At 45.9% G+C, this 24,557-nt stretch overlaps 1 protein-coding gene across 1 annotated transcript in view; it reads left to right on the top strand.

The window, feature by feature from the left end:
• PCNX2 (pecanex 2) overlaps positions 1-24,557 on the top strand; it is a 449,190-nt gene that overhangs the window by 178,569 nt on the left and 246,064 nt on the right. Inside the window, exons 15-16 of the mRNA XM_088448947.1 lie at positions 7,504-7,595; positions 18,779-18,888. Of these exons, the coding sequence (XP_088305073.1) occupies positions 7,504-7,595; positions 18,779-18,888 (202 nt within the window). The remainder of the gene's footprint in view (positions 1-7,503; positions 7,596-18,778; positions 18,889-24,557) is intronic.

The raw sequence follows: 24,557 nt of genomic DNA, 5'->3' as shown, positions 1-24,557 counted from the left end.
TATTACAGTTGTCACCCTTCCTCGTGCTACAGCTAGTCACTGTGTATACTGTATGTCATTCTGGAGCTGTTGTAATAAAACAAATAGGTGTGCTTATAAATAAGAGCTGCCCTGTGTAAATACTTGCAGCTGATAACTGAGGGATTCTGGGCCTGATTCAGACCCGCCCGCAAGCCTGTCGACGGTTGGGCAGTGCGCATGCGCGAGCCCCGGAACGAGTGAGAAATCACTCGCTCCGGCGCTCGCATCCATGGGTGTATCTACCCATTGGCCAGGATGGCACTCGCCAGGGGCGCCGACTAAAGGGGGGGCGCCTCCCGGCAGTGCCACCAGTAGCCAAGGGGTGGACAAGTCCCCCGGGCCCACAAGTGTAGGGCAGACCGCAGTGATAGCGGTCTGCCCTACACCGTTTATAAACACACATCCGCCTGTGAATTTTTTTTTGTTCTGTTTGTGTGTGTAAGCCTGGCACTACAGGGGGGCACTAAAATAGGGGGTGGCCGCTACTGGGGGCACTTTATGGGGGGGTGCCCGCTACTGGGGGGCACCGTATAGGAGCGGCCACTACTGGGGGCAATTTATGGGGGTGGTCACTACTGAGAGCACTGTATAGGGGTGGCCACTACTGTGGGCACTTTAGGGGGTGGGTGGCCACTACTGGGGGCACTCTATAGGGGTGGCCAATACTGGGGGCAATTTAGGGAGGGTGGCCACTACTGGGAGAACTGTATAGGGGGGACTACTACTGGGGGGCACTGTATTGGCGGGGACTACTACTGGGGTCTACTACTGGGTGCACTGTATGGGAGGACTACTACTGGGGGCACTGTATTGGGGGACTACTACGGGGGGCACTGTATTAGGGGGGACTACTACTGGGGGACACTGTATGGGGGGACTACTACTGGGGGCACTGTATAGGGGGGCTACTACTGGGGGCATTGTATAGGGGGGCTACTACTGGGGGCAATGCAGCATAGGGGGGACTACTACTGGGGGATTACTATTGGGGGCACTGCATGGGGGGGGTGGGCACCAGTCCATTACATTGCCAGGGGCGCTTGGATCACTAGATACACCCCTGCTCGCATCCAAAAGGGGCAGCTGTAGATGTTGATCGACAGGTCGCCCCGTTTGGTAGGCGAGTCGGGGGGGGGGGGGGTGGCTGGCCAAACGGAGGCGTTCGAGAAAGGAACGCCTGCCATTGGGGGGCGGCCCCACTGACATCACGAGGCTTGCGGCAGACGAGACCCTTACCACAAGGGTCTCATCGCAAGCCCCGATGGTCGCGACCATCATCTGGCCGCCCGCTAAAATTGTGGGTGGTCACCCACAGCTTAGCGAGCGGCCAGGGGGGCCGGACTGAAAAAAAAAAAAAACGCCCTTCAGACCTGCGAGCGGGTCTGAATCAGGGCCTCTGTCCACACCCTCACAAAAAGAAACACTTAAGAGAAAGTGTCTGCACCGGTATAAACACTAGAAAGTTACAAAAGCTGTTTATTATAATACAATTTATTTTACAATGTAGTATAGTAAACTGAACTGCAGTCATGTAAAAACAATGTAGTATATACTTAGTATCATTCATTAAAAACAAAATCATAAACAGTGAATCAGAATGCATCAAGAATCAATACCTATGTCCTCATTCTGAAATACATACCTTCTGCTGAATATATCAAAGCCTGTGGTGTACAAATTACTGGCCACTTATACCACTTTTACACCACAGCTAAACCTGGGTTGACCTAGCAATCCAACCCGGGTAGCTTGCAGGGTTTAACACTAGAACAACCCATGTAACCCTGCAGTGTAAACAGAGAGTGGCGTAAATAGGGTATTTGGAGCCCAGGGCAAGTAAAAAAAAGGACCCCCCCCCAAGTATGTGCACGCCAAAAATGTGGGTGTGGCCACATGCCACAAGGGGCGTGACCACTGAAAAATGGGGCATGTCAACATGACACGCCACCGTTTTTCATCACTCTGGGAAAATTCTTTTCCATTCCATATGAACCTTAATGCCCCCAGTAGTAGTGCCCCTTATGCAATGTCCCCAGTAATGCAACTTTATACAGTGCCCCCAGTAATGCCCCTTATGCAGTGCCCACATTAGTTGTCCCCCTATGCAGTGCCCCCAGTCAGGCCCAGCGACAGGGGGTACAAAGGGTACCCCCGTTCTGGGCCCCGAGGTTCAGAGGGGCCGCGGCAACACACTCGACAGACTATATGGCAGGGAGGCGCCAGGCTATAGAGGTACTCTCACTGCAGTGGCTGCTGGGTCCATTGATGTGCTGCCGGCTGCCGCTGCACCTGTCGCACTATGACAAGCTCTTCACAAAGTCCCACCCCTCTGCTGTTCCCCCTCCTTCCTCCCATCTCTCCTCACTGTTCCTCCGCTGCGCTGCACCAGTTCTTGCGTAGGCCTGACCCTTTATGTCAGGCACTGGTCGGTGGGACTCTGGACATCGGCGGGACTCGGACTGCAGTGCAGAGTGTCTGGGCTGTGTGGAATGCTGCTAGCACCTGGTGGCATCACAGCAAGTGTGCCTGGTAAGAAAGGAGAATGGGGGGTAGATAAGTCTGCCTAGTAAGGGGGGTGGGGTTCTAAGTGTGCCCAGTAATTAAAAGGATGTGTTTGTGCTATGTGTGCCCAGATTGGGGGGGGGGCTAAGTGTACCCAGGGGGGATAAGATTGCTTAGTAAGGGAAGGGGGGGTTCTAAGTTTGGCCACTAAGGGAGGGTTTGCTCTGTGTGCCCAGTAAGGGAAGGGAGGTTGGTGCCATGTGAGCCTAAGATGAGGGGAGTTCTGCCCTGGCACTGTCCCCTCTGTCCTCCCCTGACTTCTTTGTCCTGTCCCCTCTTTCCTGCCGTCACCTCTGTCCTGGACCTATCCCCTCTTTCCTGGCCCTGTCACCCCTCTCTGCTGTCCCCTCTGTTCTGTCTTGGTCCTGTCACCACTGTCCCCTTTTTCCTGGCCCTGTAACTCCTCTCTCCTGTCCCCACTGTTCTGTCTCGACCCTCACGTCTATCCTTGCCCCTCTGTCCTGGTCCTGTCACCTCTGTCCTTACCCTGTCCCTGTCACTTCTTTCCTTTCCCTGCCACCTTTGTCCTGAAATTTTCTAATAAATACATCTTGCTGTGTGGGGGTTCAGGGTTTTTAGGCCGAGGAGGATGGTGCTGTGGGTAGGGGGGGCCCCCAGAGACATTGTGTACCGGGCCCCAAGATTTCTGTTGCCGGCCCTGCCCCCAGTAGTGGTCCCCCCTATGCAGTGCTCCCAGTAGTGCCCCTTATACAGTGCCCCCAGTAGTGGTCCGCCTATGTAGTGCCCATCATACAGTACCCCCAGTAGTAGTGCCCCTATGCAGTGCCCCCAGTAGTGCTACTTATACAGTGCCCTCAGTAGTGCACCCTTATACAATACCCAGTAGTGCCTCTTATGCAGTGCCCCCAGTAGTGCCGCTTATACAGTGTCCCCTTATGCAACACCCCCAGTAGTGCCCCTTATACAGTGCCCTCAGTAGTGGTCCGGCCGCCTCCCCCAAGTTACGCCACTGTAAACGGGTAACCAAGGTCATCCCATTTACAGCATGGGGACTTCCAGGTTTCTCGGAGAGCAGTTCCACTGCCCCCATGTGCAGTGTGAACGACTCCGACCTCGGTAATAACCCGGGTTGGCGCTGCAGTGGGAACGGGGTCTGTCCCAAGTCTGACCAGGATTGGAAACATGTTCCAAATACCGGGTCAGACCCAGGACTTTAGTGTAAAAGTGTTATTAGTGACAACCCAAAAATATAGGTTTGCATAATGTTCACTTCATAAGCCTTAAATGTATAGACAGCTCCAATTTAGTACAGCTACACTTAGACCGGAATTATTCAGGTAAAGTCAAATATAGGCAAACATAATTGTCATAAATAAATATATGACTGTGTGTAGTCTGAAGAAGCATCATAATACAGACAAACATATATATTATAAGTGAATATGGTAAATAATATGGTATCAATGGTTAGAATCATATCATAAGTAACAGCAGAATTTAGCATTAATAGTATAGTAGAGTCTGGATACAGTAATCCAGGCACTTCTGCTTCCTTTTCATGTAACAAAAATCTTCAGTCAGTGGACCGAAGGTGAGAGAGTACCCGGTTGTCCAGACAGAAAAAAGAAATAGAAGCACTTCTACTTTTAGGGGTGACTGCAGAAATTCCTCCCTGGTAATGTATCATGGTGACATTGCAAGGAGGGTTAGGAAGATACCTATTTAGCTGATGTGCGGGTTTTTAGAAGTAGAGATGTTGCCCATAGCAACCAATCAGATTCTAGCTATTATGTTTAGAAGGTGCTAGATCTCCACTTCTAAAAACCCGCACTTTAGTAAATATACCCCTAGAAGTATTCATGCAGAAACAAGAACTTATTTCAATACTCTTAAGATACAGGTCAGATGTGACAGGATTTTAAATGTTTTTATTTTTTTTTAACATTCTAATGGCAAAACTACATTTTAAATTTACATAATATTTATTTTTATTAAAGAACAAAGATCCCGCTCAGCCTATCACAGACAAGAGACCACTTAATTATTTGCCCGGTTATTAACTGACTTGACGTTAATTTAATTTGCGTTGAGCACTCCTCAGTAGCTGCCCATCTATTCCATATTCTGCTTTCCCAAATTAATTACCATGTTCCCATTGAATTACAGTACATTGGACCACAACAGAATGAAGGATTCAGCAAGGTGCTGGAAACAATCATTAAAGAGATTCTGGCCCATGCTGCCATTCTAGCATCATGCAGTTGTAGATCTGTCGGCTGTAAATTCATGCTTCAAAAACTCTTAAATTAAAGGGTTAAATTAATTTCCTAAAAGAGCCATTTATGAGATAGGTGTTGTTGTGTCTGTCTATTTGAACACAGCAATTTAGCATACAGATGTATCCTCTTTCATATTAGTGCGCACGCATGACGCGAGTCGCGCACCCATCTTTATTTGTTAAAAATTATTCTTGCATTAAGGAACCATTTTGGTCAATTTATGCTGGGCATACACTATTGAATTATCTGTCAGATATCTGTCCATTCTTGCTGGTTAGAATGAAAACCTCTTAATGTATGGGAGCAAATGACAATCAACTATATGACCTTAAACACTGGAACATGGACAAAACTGTTTGTTCAAATTGGTTACATTTACTTGATTTAACCAATTTGTCTGAGAACGACCATTTTTGTTTGTTTTCCAGTGTATGTCAGCTAGTGGTCGATTGTCATTTTCTCCCATACACTACTAGGTTTTCATTCCAACCAACCAGATTGGACAGATATTTGACAGATAATTGTATAGTGTATGCCCAGCATATGGAGCAATTCCTTATTTTCCAACTCCTTGCTATCTACTGTTAAGTTACCTTTTAATTGATACTAAATAAAAGATATTTTATTCATTATACATTTTTCAGAGCGTGCCCCCACAAAGAGGTTACTCTGTACACAGTTGATTGACAAAGGACATTCCAATGATATTTACTACTATTTATCTATTTTGTTTCTGTAGTTGTATGACTATGTTACGTTATATGTTACGTTAACTGGTCAGAATGAGTCAATAATGTAATACCTAATAGAGTGGTACTCAGGCCGCCACACAGGTCACACTTTTCCAGGTCATCCAGCAGGTGCACATGTGTATTCACTACTCACTGACACATTTTAGAAGATTTTCAGGTGGAGCGAATTACTTGTGATTCTGTGAGAAAATCTGTAAAACATGCACTGCTTAGGGACCTGAGGACTGAGTTTGAGAACCTGTGCCCTAATGCAGGAGTTCTCAAACTCGGTCCTCAGGACTCAACACAGTTCATAGTTTCCAGCTCATCCAGCAGGAGCACAGGTGTATTCATTAATCTCTGACACATTTTAAAAGATCCAAAGGTGGAGATAATTATTTCACCTTTGATTCTGTGAGTAGACCTGGAAAACATGCACTGTTTGGGGTCCTGAGTTTGAGAACCTGTGCCCTAATGCATGTAGTTTTAACTTTACCTATTACAAGTAATATATGCATATTGTTTCCTTTTACAATTGTTAATTAATTCTGTATTTATCCCAGAGGTATTCCTTTGTATCCAGTTTCAAATGCACCTATAGTAGACTACCGTGATAGATAGATTTTTAACATATGCAGTTACACATCAATACACACAGGGCCTAATTCTGAGGTGAACACAGTGCCGATATTTTCACAGTTGGCCAATGTTTTTTGTACTGCGTATGCATCTGTATCATGATGGCTTTAGAATGGTGGTTGCAGTGTGGACTTGGATGCAGAATGATTGACAGGTAGTGAGCATTTGTGGGATGCAACGGAAGGGGCTGGCGAGTGAAAGGCAGATGTGTTGCGACTGTTAATGGGGCGTATGGGAGGCATCAACTGTCTCATTTAATGCAGTGGTACTGTCCCTGGCGTCTTAAGCTAGGTACACATTAGACGATATTTTGGCCAATGTATTGGTCCAATATATTGTCAAAATCGCCTAATGTGTATGCTGTATGTTGGGCCATGCACGTGCCGACAAGAAAACACACATTCACTTACACTTTCAAATACACATTCAGTTGCACTGCAAACACACTGACTTTAGGTCAGACATTATACATACTACACCCACAGGTATATAAGGAGGATAGCAGAGTTACTTAAAACCCAGATATCTGTAAGTGTAAATGAGCATATCATTCACAGGTTCATGGACTAATCGCAGATTCCCGATTATTGTGTGCAGGACCAGTTCTCCGAATGTGCAGAACGGGTTCTGTGTGATCATGCGCAGACCCTTCTATGCCTCTGCCTGACTGACAGAGGCATTTTAGGGGCAGTGCGGGGGTGCATTTAAGTGATGGACGGCATCCCCTGAAACGGGCGTGTCAGCAGTATTTTCCAGGAGTGGCAAGGCCACATACTGCATCTACGGACGCAGTATCCAGGCCTCGCAAGCCGGCCAGCCTGAGTAAGCCTCAGATGGACGTGATGGTGGTCCCAGCCTGCGACCTCGGTGATACACCTCCTGCTGCAATTGGATATTAGCAAGGACGGAATTACAAAGCTGCCTGGGTGCAGCTTTGCAATCAGTCCAAAGCTGAATCACCCCCAAATCCAAAACTGTTGGGGGTGGGGAAGGAGTATCAGACCAATGCTGGCATTTGTAGTATCCTAATTGCTGGTTAGTCAGATGTTGCCTACCTTTAATGTACTTACATACATGTACAAAAATGAGGACTTTTGGGGATAATGTACAGCACTTTCTAATGTGCGCCAGATTTCATAAATGTCCTTGAGTGCGTATTTCCACTGAGCAGTACTGGTTTTACAAGAAAAGAAAATATTTTCAACAGTACTATATACTAATATAGACTACCAAATACAAAACTTATTTAGCTATGAGAAATCTAGCTAAAATAAATGATGTATATTGTGATGGTTGATTTTGTATTGCAGCAACAGTTGGACTTGTGTCAGCACTTTACAGTTTACTTCGGAGCACTCTTGCAGTTGCCATTTTATACATCTTCTGCAGTAATTCCATAAAGGTAAGATAGCTAATGTGACTAACATACAGATTGCAATGAGATTAAATCACAAGAGCAAATGAGAACTAGGAAACCTTGTATTTCACAACCTTTGTATTCCAAAACAAATTAGTTACATTTTCAATACAGTCCTCACTCTGGGGCATATATATCAATTATCGGGTTTGAGACCTGATAGTTATAATTTTTTGCTGCTATTAGTGGCAATATGAAATTAAATACTGCCCAAATGTATCAAAATACAGAAGGATTTTTTTTTAAAATGGCGTGGCCCCCTCCCTAAAAGAACAACCAGCACCGGGCTTTGGAGACCTAAGTTCTGGTTGTGCTAAATACAGGGGGCAAACAATGTAGGGGTCCTTTGTATTAAGCACAACCAGCACCAGGCTAATTAGAACCAGCCCTGGTTGCCAAAATACAGGGGACAAACGACGTAGAGGTCCCCTGTATTTAGCGCAATCAACACTGGGCTGTGAGCCGGTCCTTGTTCTGGAAATACAGGGGACAAAAAGCGTATGGGTCCCCTGTAATTTCCATAACCAGCACCAAAGTTTTTGTAGCGTGGGGGTAATGCCACAGCCAGTTTAACCCTTTCACTGGGTTCCCCAGCCAAAGCATTAGCCCTGACCGCTAGTCAGCCCAGGCCGGGGATCCCTGGAGAGCTGGGACCCCCCAATAAATGGGTCCCCCCTCCATGGCCTACACTGTAGCGGTGGGTGCCGGGTTGATTATCTAGTGTGGTGCAATTGATAGTAGTAAAAATATTGTCTTTTGCTGTACTAGGAGAACCACAAGTACTAGCATGCGGTTCATTACTGGCCCGCTGGTACCTGTAGTTCCGCAATAAAGAAATATAAAAAAAAAACAACACACACTGTGACAGTACAAGTTTAATAAAACATGCATGCACACACACATTCACACTCACTATCTCACATACTCACCTATATATCCCTTCTCCAAGTAGGTAATCCATAAGGTACCTGAAAAAAAAATGCATACTCACCTTCTCCTACGCGTGGATCCTCTTCTGTCCATGTAGGCCTCCATGGGCTTTGGCAAAAAACAAAATTAAAATCCCGGACCAGCGGATATTAGTACCGTCCTCTAAGGACAGTACCACCCGAATGACCGCTCCGCCGTGGGATTTCACTATACTGTAGAAATCCTGATGCTGAGCGTTCATTGGCTGAGAGAGGCAAGTCATCTGCCTCTCAGCCAATGAGCCGTTCCCATCATTGAAGTCAATGGTGAGACCTGCAGATGCATATATCACGGGTCTCACTGATCTGTGCATGCATCTGTGTCGGTTGAGATATGAAACTCGAATAGAAAAAGTTGTTCTATTTGAGATTTCTATTTAGGGTTCTTATTTTCTATTCTATTTATGGCATCTTCTGCTGCTGATTTGCACTATTTATTGCCCGTGTTGACAATACGAATCCTTAGTAAATTTCACGGTCCTATTGCTTTCTATGGCAAAATGCTGTTGAGTTGGATTGATGGTCTATTTGTCCGAAAACATGTTACCGTCTGATTTGCGGGTTTTCTCAGCCGAGATTTAGACATGGAATGGAGCAAAGTCGGCAGAGCTTATCCTTTAGTAAATTCTGAATATGCATTTATCGGACGATTTTGCCGCATTCGACATTAGTAAATTTACCCCCTAGGGCCATATTCAATATGGGGTGAAAAGTCTGTTATCGGCGATAATTTATTGCCGATGACGTCATTTTCGCTTATTTCAATTATCCCAGTATTCAATTACATTGACTTTTCGCCGGTGCGAATAGTCCAGGGGTTCTCAAACTTTTTTGCTCTGGGACCCCGTCTAACAATAAAAATTATTACAGGACCCCAGCAAGTTACTGCAGATTGACTGCCACACATGCATGGTCAGCAGACCGCTCATGCACAGTAGCACTATGGAGACGCAAAACTGAAGTGAGGTATCTGCTAATGCAGGGGCAGAACTATGGGAGACAATGGAGGCCCTTCCTCTATTTCCCACAATACAGTCACCCCACTTAAGGCTATTCTATATTAGTGTTTTTGTGCATACGTGATAGATATGCACCACATTTATTTTACCTTTTGTTTTAGGGGGGCACCAAATTATAACTTGCCCCCGGGCATCTGGTAAGAACTTACGCCACTGCGCTAATGCGATAATTTCATTTAGAAATTGCAGGGACGAGCTCCTTTCGAAGCCCCTGTCCCTGCAAGGTGAGGTAGAGAGTGACTGGGGAGACAGTGGGTGACTGGGGAGGCAAAGGGTGAAGTAGGAGGAAGTGGATAACAGGGAGAAGCTGTGGGTGACACGGAGAAAAAGAGGGGGTGTTGGTGGCAGAGGGTGACTGGGGAGGCAATAGGTGACATAGGAGGCAGTGGGTAATCGGGAGAAGCAGTGGGTGACGGGAAGGCAGAGGATGTCGGGTGATGTAGAGGCAGTGGGTGGCAGGGAGAAGCAAAGAATGGCAGTGGGTGAGTGGGAGGCAGTGGGTGGCAGCGTAAAGCAGTGGGTGACGGGGAGGAAATGGGTGAAAGAGAGGCAGTGGGTGGCATGGAGCAGCAAAGGGTTTCAGGAAAGACAGTGGGTTACTGGGGAGGCAAAGGGTGACATAGGAGGCAGTGGGTAACATGGATAACGAGTGGCTCACATGGGGAGGCACAGAGGGTGACAGGGAGAGACAGGGTGATAGGGTGGAGGCAGATCATGGTATGGAAAAGCAGACCGTGACTGGGGAGGCAATAGGTGACATAGGAGGCAGTGAGTAATAGGGAGAAGCAGTGGGTGACAGAGGGAGGCAGAGGGTGTCGGTGGGTGACTGAGAGGCAGTGGGTGGAAAGGAGAAGCATAGGATGGCAGTGGGTTACAGGAGGCGGCAGTGGGTGGCAAGGAGCAGCAAAGGGTGGCAGGGAAGACAGTCAGTGACTGGGGAGGTAGTGGGAGGCTAAGGGTGACATAGGACACAGTGGGTAACAGGTGGAGGTGGTAGATGAGAAATACAGAGGGTGCAGTGTGTTTCATGGGGGAGGCCGTGGATGACGGGGGAGGCAATGGGTATTTAATATGTTTTTTAATGTCCCCCCCTCCCTCCCCCCCTCCAGCTCCCACACTGTGTGCTCCCATGTTCCCCCATAGGGTCTGTGCTCAGCACTCCCCTCATTCCTCCTCCTGGGGAACTTTATTCTCCCTACACAGCAATCAACACACATTCTGTGTCCTCCCACCCTGGCAGCAGTGGTCCCCCAGGCTGCACTTACTTAACAACATCTGCACAGACTGCAGAGAGAGTCTGGCAGCTGGCTCCTCTGAGTCTGCTGCTGAGGCTTGCTGCCTGTTTGTCAGTTTCTGCTGCTGGGCAGGAGGAAAAGAGAAGCTGAGCACTGGGTGGAACGGGGCTGCCTGATGACTCCTCGGATCTCTCAGCAGGTGATCTGAGGAGTCTGAAATAACAGACAGTTCAACTGGTTTCACTCTCCTCAGAGGGGTCATCAACCTCACCCCATGTGAGTCGCGACCCCAAGCTGAGATGGCCGCGACTCACTTTGGGGTCACGACCCACAGTTTGAGAACTGCTGGAATAGTCAATGTAAAAAACGGGGATAAGTTTTCACCAGCCTTTTGCTGGCGAAAAAAGTGCAGAATTGGGGTTTAGGAGTGCAGGCTTAAAAAAATAGTCTGCACTCCTGGGAATGTCCCCTAAAAAAGATATGTGGCAAAAAAAAACAAAAATGGGACACCCCAAAAAATTACCTTTAAATTTGGGGTGAAATAAAAAAATACAGAACACAGTTATAAAAAAGCCAAATTAAATCTAGACGGCAGGTGTTTTCTTCATTGCCGGTGTAGCGGCAGGTGCATTTTTGAAGAATCTTTAGGGACTTTAAAATATGCTTGCACCCATTTTCATGTACCCCAAATTTGATGGAACACGTTATTTTTCCCCCAAAAAAACCTAAGTGCTATTCGCCACTTCTTCAATAGCCGCATTTATGCACCTGCCACGGTTATTACAATCCCCGACTTGCTTCAGCACGCTAAAATGGGGGTACCCACAGTGAACCCCCATGTCTGGACATCTTTAGGGGGGACCCAGGGACATTTAATGAAAATTCCCGATTTTTGTCGATACCTTTCCGCCGGCTCCCGTTTTCGCTGCTTCCTATTTGAATACGGGGATAAAGCGGGCACGCGCCCGATACTTTATCCCCGGAAAACCTGCGATGTGGAGCGTAAAGTCCAGCATGGACTTTTCGCTCCCAAATTGAATACCCCCCGTAGAATCTCATGTCTACTTCTGTTTCCTCAATCTACCACATCCACTTGTATCTTATTTGCACATACTGTCTGTAATTACCCCCTACCTCTAGAATGTAAGATCTTATGGGCAGGGTCCTTTCTACACTATGGCCCGTATTCAGTTTGAGGCAAAAAGTCCGGATCCGCGATACTTTTTCGCCGATGACGTCATTTTCGCCTGTTTTCCTTTTACCCCGTATTTAATTCGAAAGACTTTCCGCCTAGGCAGAAAGTCAATGCAATGTACTAGGCAAAAAAATTTGCCTATGAATAGCAGGCGGAAAAAAGTGCAGAATTGTGGTTTTGTTGTGCAACATTGTGGGAACCCCCTGCAGCCTTCAGACAGTCCCCCAAAGGTACAAAACAAAACCACTTAAGGACACCCCAAAAAATTACTTTGAAAAAGGGGGTGGGAAAAAAAAGTTGGGGTACAAAGTTAAAAACTAGCGAACTTGACTCTGGGGGGGGGTCCCCAAGTATGCCCCAAATGTTTTTTTGAGTGCAGGTGCTTGCGGCAGGTCTATTTTTCACAATTTTTTCTACTTTAGCAACTTTTAAATATGCTGGCCCCCATTTTCAAGTACCCCAAATTTGCAGGGATAAGTTATTTTCAGGGAAAAATACTCTTGAATACTATTCTGCACCACGTATAGAAAAATGCTATTTAGCAGCTATTGAGCCCGTTTAAAAGCACTAAATACCTTCAGTAAGCCAAATCGGAGGGTACCTTAGTGAACCCCCATGTCAGAGCATCTTTTGGGGGGGTGTCAGGCTTATTTCCCCATTTCTCACAGTACTTTTCACCTGTTTCAGTTTCGCCGGGTCCCGTTTTCACGTACTTTGAAATTGAATACGGGGATAAGCGGGCACGTGCGCGATACTTTTCCGCCTGCAGAACAGGCGTTGTAGACGAAAAGTCCGGACCGCGAAAAGTATCGCGGCTCGGCTCAAATTGAATACGGCTCTATGTCTTATGTCTGTCCTGATGTCATGTCTTTAGTAGAATCTTTTGCTGTTTGTTCCCTTACACACATTGAAGTCATATTTGTGTCCATGGTAGCTATAATTGCAAATTTATGGCTATTAATGTATGTGTTATTATATCCATGTATGTAAATGCTGCACGTTCATTGTCCAGCATACAGAATGTGTTGTGTCCTATAAATAAACGTTGATGAGAAGGAGGATGAATTTAGCAGTGGGGGTGCGTCTACGCTTAATCCTTTTCATGGTACCACCACCCTGTTTTGTTACAGAGGGTCATAAAGTGGTTTCTTCTACTATAAAGTGTGTGTTGATTTTGAAAAGTGAATCTGCAAGATTACAACACATGAAATGATATATGTATATTCACAAAAATATTGTGCAGTCACCCTTTTATATATATTGGTTTGTAATAGTTTTGTGTTTAGTATTTACATTGTGATTTACATTTACATTGTGATTCATTTATAACATAGTGAAAATGTCAAAGCACAGTGCATACCGTGTTTCCCCGATAATAAGACACTGTCTTATTTTTTTGGGGGGTCAAAAAAACTCCATAGGGCTTATTTTCGGGGGAGGGCTTATTTTAATTAACATTGAAAGCAATTTCCCCTCTCTCTATATGTCCCAATACCAGTACACACATTTAATTCATCTGACAATCCTTCGTATCGTCCATTGAAGTTTATTTCCTGTAACTCTCCAGTTTATAGTACTATATATATATATATATATATATATATATATATATATATATATATATACATACATTAGTGTATCCCTGACTCAGTATTCATTATCTATTTGGTTTGTTTATTATCATATTATATGTCGTTATTATTAATATTATTATTATTATTTTTACCTAATTACTGTATTTTATATTAATGATCTATTATATACCATGTTTAATGTTTATATCTATGTGCCTCGTAGGAATGGTTCGTTTTATGCATGCATATACATGTCACATGCTAACTGCTTATGCTATGTAATGGCTGTGAGCTTGCCGCTGTCTTTAGGGTCTTATGATTTTTCATAAGAATTTTTTGACATGTGTTGATTTTATTCATATATTTCCTTATATGGATGTCTATTATTATTATTTTTTATTTTTTATTTTCCATTTATTTATTTTTCCACTTTTGCCAATATAATACTTATAAATATTTTTATTAATCGTAACACGCCAAAAAATCTTTTGCAAAATCTTTTTATTAATTGTATACAGTGCTGTAGTGCTACTATATATTGTCATATTTATTTTTATTTGATATGTCTAGTATCTCTACATGGTATTTGAACTGCGATTAATTAGGCAACAAAGGGGGTCATTCAGACCCGCTCGCGAGTGCAGGATGCTCGCAAGCGGGTCGATGTTCCCCCACTGCGCATGCGCACGACGGAGGGAGCTCCGTCGTGCGCATGCGCGAGACCCGGTGAGCGACGGGCTCTCCATCGCTCCGGGTCTCGCACCAAAGGGGGCGTGCTGTCGATGTTGATTGACAGCACGCCCCCTTTGGTGGGCGTGCCGGGGTCGTGCCTGCCAGACGGAGGCGTTCCCATGGGAACACCTACCGTCTGAAGCCGGCCCCACTGACATCACTAGTGATGTCAGGGGGAGTGATTGTGGCTCTGATAGAGCCAAAATCACTCCAGGGCTTGCGGCAGCGAGACCCTACCGCAGGGTCTCTGTCGCAAGCCCGATGGTTGCGATGGTCAAGACCATCGCGACCATCATCATGGACGCTTGCATGTGCTGTGGGTGGTCACCCACAGCTATGCGAGCGGCAAGGAGGCCGCTCCATTTTCATGGAGGAGGGCCCTGATTCAGAGCGAGCGCTCTGGTCAGAGCGTTTGGCTCTTAATCAGGCCCAAAATTCTAACATGCACCTGTCAGCCACTGATTCTTGACAGGTGTTGATTCACAGGTGGTCCATTAATGAAAATGGGTATATATAGCCGCCCATGCTACAATTACTTATTCTGCCTTTTTGAAGAAGCTGCTTTATGCAGTGAAACACGTTAAGGAATACAGAGACCACTTATTTTTTACTCAACTGCCCCATCATTACATTATTGCATGATCCATCCAGCCAGTGGATTGACACATCACCTGGATTTCCTCTAACTCCGAGCCCTGTTTGAGCCAGCACAGGATTTGACCACCAGCTGCGGCTCAGTATTGTGAGCCTCCTACACGCCGCTTACATCTCTCTGGAGAGAGTTACCTCACTGCTGGGAGTCCTACTGCCCACCGCCGGCTGCTACACACTGCCACACCCTTGGACCTTCAGAGCTCACAGCTCCAGTGCTCCCATACATGCATTAGCACTTCCACTCAACCCTCAGGCTGGCACCGCATCCTTCCCTGGAGAGTTCACATATCACGGCTGAGAGGTGAGCGTATCTAATATGAGCTATTAATCTTCAGGAGTGGTACATATGCCATTCAGACTATATGACAGTTTCACTTCCAGGGTATTTCCACCATTTCTGTCAAATCCATGGCTGCTAACCAGCACTGACAATATATTATTTTTTGGAGCTTTATATACTCCTTGGAACGGACACTCATTTGTTCAGTTACATTTATCCTTTTGCTACTATTGTTGCAGTTGCTACAGGACATTATCCTCCTTTTCACATATTTAGTGTTGCAGATATATTTTTACATTTGTACATGTTTTTCATTGCTACATTGCCTCCTGCTGATTAGCACTATTTATCGATTTTTGCATCATATTAAAAGATTTATATTTACATAATCCCTATGTTTTAATGTGTACCTGGCACCATTCCACCTACATCCTTTGCAGCTTATTTTTTTTTTTGGGTCAAAAAAACTCCATAGGGCTTATTTTTGGGGTAGAGCTTATTTTAATTAACATTGACAGCAATTTCAATAAACAGGTAAGTGTGAACAAAAAAAAATCTACCTTTATTCAAAAATGGTCATGTACTGCTTTTATCCCCATCATACCCTCAGTCCCGCTTTTATCCTCATCATACCCTCAGTCCTGCTTTTATCCCCATCATACCCTCAGTCCTGCTTTTATCCCCATCATGCCCTCAGTCCTGTTTTTATCCCCATCTTGCCCTCAGTCCTGCTTTTATCCCCATCATACCCTCAGTCCTGCTTTTATCCCCATCATACCCTCAGTCCTGCTTTTATCCCCATCATGCCCTCAGTCCTGCTTTTATCCCCATCATGCCCTCAGTCCTGCTTTTATCCCCATCATGCCCTCAGTCCTGCTTTTATCCCCATCATGCCCTCACTCCTTCTATTATCCCCATCATGCCCTCAGTCCTGCTTTTATCCGCATCATGCCCTCAGTCCTGCTTTTATCCCCATCATGCCCTCAGTCCTGTTTTTACCCCCATCATGCCCTCAGTCCTGCTTTTATCCCCATCATACCCTCAGTCCTGCTTTTATCCCCATCATGCCCTCAGTCCTGCTTTTATCCCCATCATGCCCTCAGTCCTGCTTTTATCCCCATCATGCCCTCAGTCCTGCTTTTATCCCCATCATGCCCTCAGTCCTGCTTTTATCCCCATCATGCCCTCAGTCCTGCTTTTATCCCCATCATGCCCTCAGTCCTGCTTTTATCCCCATCATACCCTCAGTCCTGCTTTTATCCCCATCATACCCTCAGTCCTGCTTTTATCCCCATCATGCCCTCAGTCCTGTTTTTATCCCCATCATGCCCTCAGTCCTGCTTTTATCCCCATCATGCCCTCAGTCCTGCTTTTATCCCCATCATACCCTCAGTCCTGCTTTTATCCCCATCATGCCCTCAGTCCTGCTTTTATCCCCATCATACCCTCAGTCCTGCTTTTATCCCCATCATGCCCTCAGTCCTGCTTTTATCCCCATCATGCCCTCAGTCCTGCTTTTATCCCCATCATACCCTCAGTCCTGCTTTACAATTCTTTCCTTACCTTTATTTTTTTTCCTCTTTTTCTCTACTATCCACCGCGGCGCTGCTGTAAATGATGCTGCCACGCGCTCACTGTGAGAGAGTGAGACGCTGCAGCTGTGAGTGGATGCCACTATTAAATCTTTTAACAGCGGCATCCATTTCATGCGGGGGGCGGAGCTGGGGCATTTTAGTGTAGCGCAGGGACCAGACAAAATGGGGATTTTGTTAGGACTTATTTTCGGGCTAGGGCTTATTTTGGACCGTTTTTCAAAAGTAAGGGTAGGGCTTATTTTCAGGGTGGGTCTTATTATCGGAGAAACACAGTAGTTTTTGCAGAAATATACCTGTTTATCAGACAGCTTAGGGTCTGATTCACGCTAATGCGATCGCCGCGGCGATTGCGCACCAATCATAGCTTCAAAAATATGCTAATAATTCCAAAGCTTGCCCGAGCATAGGGACTCCCATTGCTGCGTTCTCATCTGCGTCCGACATTGCTTACCAGCGTAAATACCTGTAACATTGACCATCCTTGAGGTCTGACCTCTGACCTCTCTCAAATACAGCTCCTCTCCTAAAACGTAGATAGCTCTCAGGCTGCGTAAGAGAACACAATGGCTAATTTATGCACGCCCTTGTAACAGCAATTAAATCGTAACACACACCTGCGTTTTTCTAGCCACTCCCCGTTACCTCCCCCAAACGCTGACTATCTGTCACTCCCTTTGCTAATGGGTTCTCCGTGCGTGTGCAATCGCGTGTGCGTCTTTGAAGCATGTGCATTACCGTAAAATGAATAGTTCTGTGTAGAAATCGCCATTGCATACATCTCTACAACAGGCCCTTAATGCACAGTTTTTGTTGGTAGTGATGCTCTCTTCTTACTAAGGGCCTGATTCAGACCCACTGTCAGACCGGCTGTCCGCTCGCAAGTGGGTCGATGTTGTGCACTGCGCATGCGCACGACGGCGGGAGCTCCGTCGTGCGCATGCGCCAGACGCGACGAGCGAAGGACTTTCCTTCGCTCGTTGTGTCTGATCAAAGGGGGCGTGCTGTCGATGTTGATTGACAGCACGCCCCCTTTGGTGGGCGTGCCGGGGGCGTGCCTCCCTGACGGGGGCGTTCCCAAGGGAACGCCTACCGTCAGAAGCCGGCCCACTGACATCACTAGTGATGTCAGTGGGAGTGATTTTGGCTCTGATAGAGCCAAAATCACTCCGGGCCTTGCGGTTGAAAAACTCAACCGTAGGCTCTGGCTCGCAGTGGCGATGGTCAAGACCATCGCGGCCATCAAACTGCACGCTCGTATAGGCTGTGGGTGGTGACCCACAGCTATACGAGCGTCCAGGAGGATGCTCCATAATTATGGAGGGCGGCCCTCATTCAGAGCGTGCGCTCTGCTCAGAGCGTACGGCTCTGAATGAAGGCCTAAGTCCACTGGGCGTTGTCTAGCATTCACTGTGCTGTTTCTGGGCTCCCTAAAGCTGTACATGCAACTACCCTCAAATATTTTCCCTTCCAAAAGGTGCATTAAAACACATCTGTTCAATTCTGTGTTATGCACTTCATAATGCCACCCTCTCTAACAGTATAACTGTCAAAATATGCCCTGTGTTCTGTAATACCTGACATGCTGTGTTGAAAGGACAGCAATGTATAATAAGTAGCACAGCAATGTGGTATGTCATTCCAGCAGTCCTGTTATCAATACTGGATTCACTATTAGCATTCACTAATGCCATTGGAGGGCTTTATTGCCCTTGATTATTAAAAGAAAAAAGCATTAAAAACTGATTAATAGTGAGTCATTAATGTTTCTGTGAGAGCAACAAGCAGGACCAAGGCTTTAATGACTCCATTACATATTTGATCCATGGAAAATATAAATGGTAATACAATGTGCTCGTTTTTACTTTTTTTTAAGTATCTATATAATTGCTTATTAATAACATTTGTTTTATATTTAGGAACCCTGGGATATTAGACATATACCACCTCTTTTTTCTACATTCTGTGGCCTTTTAGTAGCACTTTCTTATCACTTGAGTCGACAAAGTAGCGACCCTTCAATTATAATGTAAGTTCAGCATTCTATCTATAAAAATACTCATGTCTTAACAAATATACAATTTCTTTATTAAAGTTGCTTAATGAAAAAAATGTCAACATTTATTTCTATTTCTTTAAATGTTATTATGCGCTTGATATCTCTGTATACTGGGCCTGATTCAGTGACGGACGGTAATGTAATCGCAGCTGCATTCTCTCACGGATCGCAGTTGCTAAAATATGCTAATGCCTTCCCAAGTACAGCCAGGCATAGGGATGCCCACTGCTACCTCCTTATATCTGTCCAACGACGTGCAAAAGCGTAAACATTGGTACCATTTACGCACATCGGGCAGCAATGCTGCATATGTTGTAAGTCTGACCAGCTGCAAACACTGCAGCTCTCCTGACACGCAGAGAGCTCTCATGCTGCACAGGAGATCGCAATTACTAATTTATGCACGCCAATAAAATGGCGTTTAATTATTAAGACCCGCCTGCTTTCTGCTAGCCACCCCCATTACCACCCCCAATGCTGACTAGCTGTCAGTCACTTTACTAACGTACTCACAAAACAATTGCTGCCCGTAAGCAGTGTGCCATTCGCGCATGTGCATTAGCAAACAATTGCTTGTTCTGTGTAAATATCAGCATTGCGTCCGTTTGAATCAGGCCCGCTGTTCCTAAATAGTCTTGCTGATTTTCTAAACCTCTTTGTACCAACTCCAACATGCATGTGCGCTGCCCGTCCAACATCTCCCACTGTTCGGGAGATGGTATAGACTCTAGCCTGCAACCTAGACGGAGAGGAGGAGGAGGGGCCGCCAGGAAGGGAGTCAGTATGGGAAGGAAGAGGGGGCAGGACAGAATGTGGGGGTGGCAGAGCAACAGGCAAGACAGAACAGCAGGCAGAGAGAGGAGCAGAGCAGCGTATAGAGATGGGGTAGGGCAGAGCGGGAGACGGGGTGGGCTGCGGGCAGACTGAGGGTGACCCATCATATGCCCGGTCCCTTTGCTAGTGTGTGCGTGTATATCACTAGCGGCTCCAAGCATGTGCAAGCTGGTCTGTCGCCCGGATCACCACGGGATCCGGCGACAGACCCCAACGCTATTTTGACACCCAGCGCTATTTTGATGATATATGCACAGGGGGAGGGAACGGAGGTGGGAAGGGGCGGCAACACAGGACGGCGCTGGGTGCAGCAAAGCCTAGCACTGGCCCTGGTGTATCTCTCTATGTGTGTGTGTGTGTGTGTGTGTGTGTGTGTGTGTGTGTGTGTGAAAGACACCTCCAGCTAGCATTGGAGATCCGAGTGCTGCGCCCAAAGACATAGCATTTGATCAACATTGCAAGCTGAAGCTTACTCGGACGGTCTGCCTCAAGCCCCTGAGTAAGGCCAAGATATATGCATCTACCTCCACCCCTGCACTGGCTTGCATTCCTGGAAATGGAGGCATGTCACCACCGTTTCCTGGGAGTGCCGAGGTCTGAGTCAGAGGAGTCATATTCATATGCGCAGACCAACAAAATATGAATATGTATGTAAACCATTGGATTTATGTACATATCTGAATCAGGCCCAATGTGAGATAGTATAAAAACACTTTTACTTGTAATAATGCTCACGTCCATCAGAGTTAAAAGTAGCAGCCATATATCAGCTGTTAGAGATGTGCCCAGCTAGTTTGTTGCTCCATTCAGCTATGTAGCGCACCATGCATCTTGCGCAACATTGTAGCCTTGAGTCGTGGCACACAGAATGTTTCGTAACGAAAGGCAGCCTAGCACTGGAAAAAAGTCATATCGTGTAATACAACTTTTTGTCCACCAGGTGTCACTTTTCCTAAACTACACAGCGCATGCGTCAGATTTCCAATGCATTTTCTGTATTACCGCCCGATGATTGACTGACAGAAGCTGTGATTCGGTACACTATAGTACAGCATTTTGGTCATGGAATCAGGGCTGTAAATGAATGTGTAATAAAGTATTAAATAATTGCAGTACAGTAAATGTGTGAATCCTGTACTTTAAAAAAAAAATATATATTTTTGTCTCAAGGGCTGAGACAGGGGTTAGAGGCACGCACAGCTTTCACTGAGACGTGATGAATGTGTTTGCATGTACTGTACTAATATGGTGTGACTTGGTAGTGCGAGTGTCTTTTATGCGACTTTTTACCTTCAAAGCTTCTGAATTAAAGTGATGCGAATTGATAGCACAAACAGCTTCTGCTGATTAAAATGATATGCAGCATGCCTATGTTCTGTGAGCCAGTGCGTTATAGTATCAGCGACTGTAACACTGTAACGTAGTGATTCGCTTGCAGATACACCCGCACTCGCTCACAGAACATAGGCATGCTGCATATAATTTTAATCAGCAGAAGCTGCTTGTGCCAATAAGATGCATTTGAAGGTAAAAATAGATACACAAAAAGACGCTCAGCGCTACCGAGTCACACAGCACTCCTGCGCTATGTGTGGAGCAACTTGTAGCACACGGAGGATAGATGTATGTGGACACATCTCTATTACTATGCTGCAATGTCCCTGTCCCTAAAAGTGACCCTAGATGCATATTACTGTACAGAGTCCCAATAAAGCAGCCGTAGCTTACATTGACCAGAAGACGCACACTAAGCATTACTTAAAGTCAGAGCAACTGAAGTTCAGTTATTTTAAGGAACTCTATTGAACTCAGAACATTTCTCTCAACAAACCTCAGGAATTGTGGTCACAGTAAGTCCAGGTCTCAGGGTAAATTTCCAGCCTCAAAGCAGTGGATGACATCACCACGTCTCACTTATTAGGCGTTGTCACTTATTAATACGTTAGATGTGGTGACGTCATCTGCTGCTTCCAGAGGCTGGAAATCTGGACTGGATATATATGTGTTTGTGTGTGTGTGTATATATATATATATATATATATATATATATATATATATATACAGAGAGAGAGAAAAGAGAGAGCGAGAACTAGTCAAAAGTTTGGACACACCTTCTCATTCAATGTTTTTTGATTTTGAAATTATTACTGAAGACATCAAAACTATATATACTACAGGTGCTTGTAAAGGGCGGGGTTTACACTGAACATACAAAAAAGAAAATTGCCCTCCAGCACACTGCAGATAAATAAAAAATACTTGAATCCTACATGATAATAGAAATTCAGAGGTATTGGTTTACATACATTTGCAAATAGATGAATAAGCGCTGGGCCATCGTCAAGGCTCCTCTATACCAGCATCCCTAAAATTAAGGGGTTCACCTCCGAGAAGCAAGGCACCCCAAAAAATTCCAGCCAAGGACCACCCCCAGGGCATCACACGAAAAGGGGAAAAAAGGTGATAGTGAAGTGTTAAAGGATAGGCTGGAATTTTTTGGGGTGCCTTGCTTCTCGGACGTGAACCCCTTAATTTTAGGGACGCTGGTATAGAGGAGCCTTGACGACGGCCCAGCGCTTATTCATATATTTGCAAATGTATGTAAACCAATACCTCTGAATTTCTATTATCATGTAGGATTCAAGTATTTTTGATTTATCTGCAGTGTGCTGGAGGGCAATTTTCTTTTTTCTATGTTCAGTGTAAACCCCACCCTTTACAAGCACCTGTAGTATATTAAGCTGATTGAGCAACTACCATATTGTTTGCTTGCAGTTTGGAGGCATGAAAGGAGTCAGCATTAGGACGAGGTGCTGATCCTTATAGTGCCATGTGGAGGTTTTTTGGGGTACCTCCAAGGTAAGTTAGCTCTCAGCTCATGTACTGTTATCATGCAGTACATCAATTTGTTATTATATGACCCAGAGTGGGTGCTACTATTATGTAGCAATAATTATTTTGGGGTGAGCGTTTGGGAGTGGGGCCCCCGGGATTGTTCTGGTTGGACCTTGCTCATGGCATCACCACTTAATTCACATAGAATATTTTTTCACTTTTCTATGCGTTTGTGTATTATTTATGTCATTTTAATTCTTTTACATCTCATTAACACTTATTGATTTATCTTTACACACCTTGGGCCTGATTCAGACCCACTCGCGAGCGGCTGTCCGCTCGCAAGTGGGTCGATGTTCTGGACTGAGCATGCGCACGATGGAGGGAGCTCCATCGTGCGCATGCGCCAGACGCGACGAGCGAAGGTAAAGATCCGGCTCTGTGTGCTAGTTATTGCCCGATATCCCTTCTTAATACTGATGTTATATTGTTGCAAAACTTATTGCTAATAGAATTAAGACTTTGCTTCCTGACCTAATACACTCGGACCAAGTGGGTTTTGTTCCTGGGAGGGAGGCACGTTATAATACTATCAAAGCTATAGATCTCATTCATCTGGCTTCTGGTGGCTCCGTCCCAGTGGTGATGCTTTCAACGGATGCTGAGAATCAGCTGGATATTTATGGAAGGGGTTTTGAGACATCTGGGTCTTGGTCCTGTAGGCCTACATTGGCTACTGGCACTTTATTGCTCCCCCACTGCCCTTATTAGGATTAGTGAGGCCCTTTCAGATTAAAAACAGCACTAGACAGGGGTGTCCCCTTTCCCCTATTTTATATGTAATGTTCACTCTAGCTCGCGCCATGCTCCCAAAAGGGGGTATAGCCATTGAAAAGTGGGCGTGTCTATAAAATTTGCCCCCTTTTTGTCACTCTAGGGGGCGTGCCCGACAATTACAGACACGCCGGGCAGCCCCCAAGCGCTGCTGAAAGGAAGAATAGATGCCGGGCACATGCTTTGACCGGCGGCGACCGGGTCACCGCACATTTCCCCACCCGTGGGACACTGCGACCCGCAGGTGGAGACAGCTGTTTTAGCAGGGCACTGCGCGGTAAGGGCAGGCCGCTTGGGCCCTCCAGAAGGAGGGACTGGGTGCTCCAGAAGAGGGCAGGGCACCGCGCCCCGCTAAAACAGCCTAGTGGGAATGCTATGTATGGAAGCTCTAGCATGTACCATCAGACTTAATTCTAATATCACTGGTCTTAAAGTGGGTGATGCGGACTATAAATTAGCACTGTTTGCAGACGACCTACTTCCTATCTTGTCAAACCCAGTTGTTTCGATCCCTAATCTTAGGCCGCAATTTGGTACCCTATCTAATTTTGAAGTGGACTTTTCTAAATCTGAAGCAGTGAATGTGTCGTTGTTATGGATAGAGATACCTCCATGGATTAGTCCCGCAACAGCCTTGAGGGCTGGAATACTTGTGTAGCAACCTTAAGGGCTGGTAGGTCTTGGCTAGTTGTGGCCTTTGGGCCATTGAACAAGATGCGAACTTTGAGCCGGGTAGCAGCCTTGAGGGCTGGTAAGCCTTGGCTAGTTGTGGCCTTTGGGCCGTAGAACAAGATGCGGCTTTTGAGCTGGGTAGCAGCCTTGAGTGCTGGTAAACCTTGGCTAGTTGTTGCTGATGTGTGGCTTGTGCCCCCGGGTTGACACAAGTGGCAATATGCTTGATTGCGTACTTTGGACACTGGAGTGCGGCCTGTGCCGCCGGGTTGATACAAAAGGTAGGAGGTTTGTATGCGGGCCGTGCCACCTAGATGACACGAACGGCAGGAAGTTGGTTTGTGGACCGTGCCGCCTGGATGACACAAATGGCAGGAATAACAAAGCAGACAAGAGAACTCAGTGCTTGACCATACCCCTTCCAGTGGACTATAAACTAAAGGCAACCTCGTGAAATTCTGGAG

The sequence above is a fragment of the Taudactylus pleione genome, unplaced genomic scaffold, assembly GCF_031769625.1.
Source record: "Taudactylus pleione unplaced genomic scaffold, aTauple2 ptg000473l, whole genome shotgun sequence".
Classification (NCBI taxonomy): Eukaryota; Metazoa; Chordata; class Amphibia; order Anura; family Myobatrachidae; genus Taudactylus; species Taudactylus pleione.
Note: the sequence above shows the minus strand (reverse complement) of the source record. Positions and strands in the feature narration are given on the sequence as shown.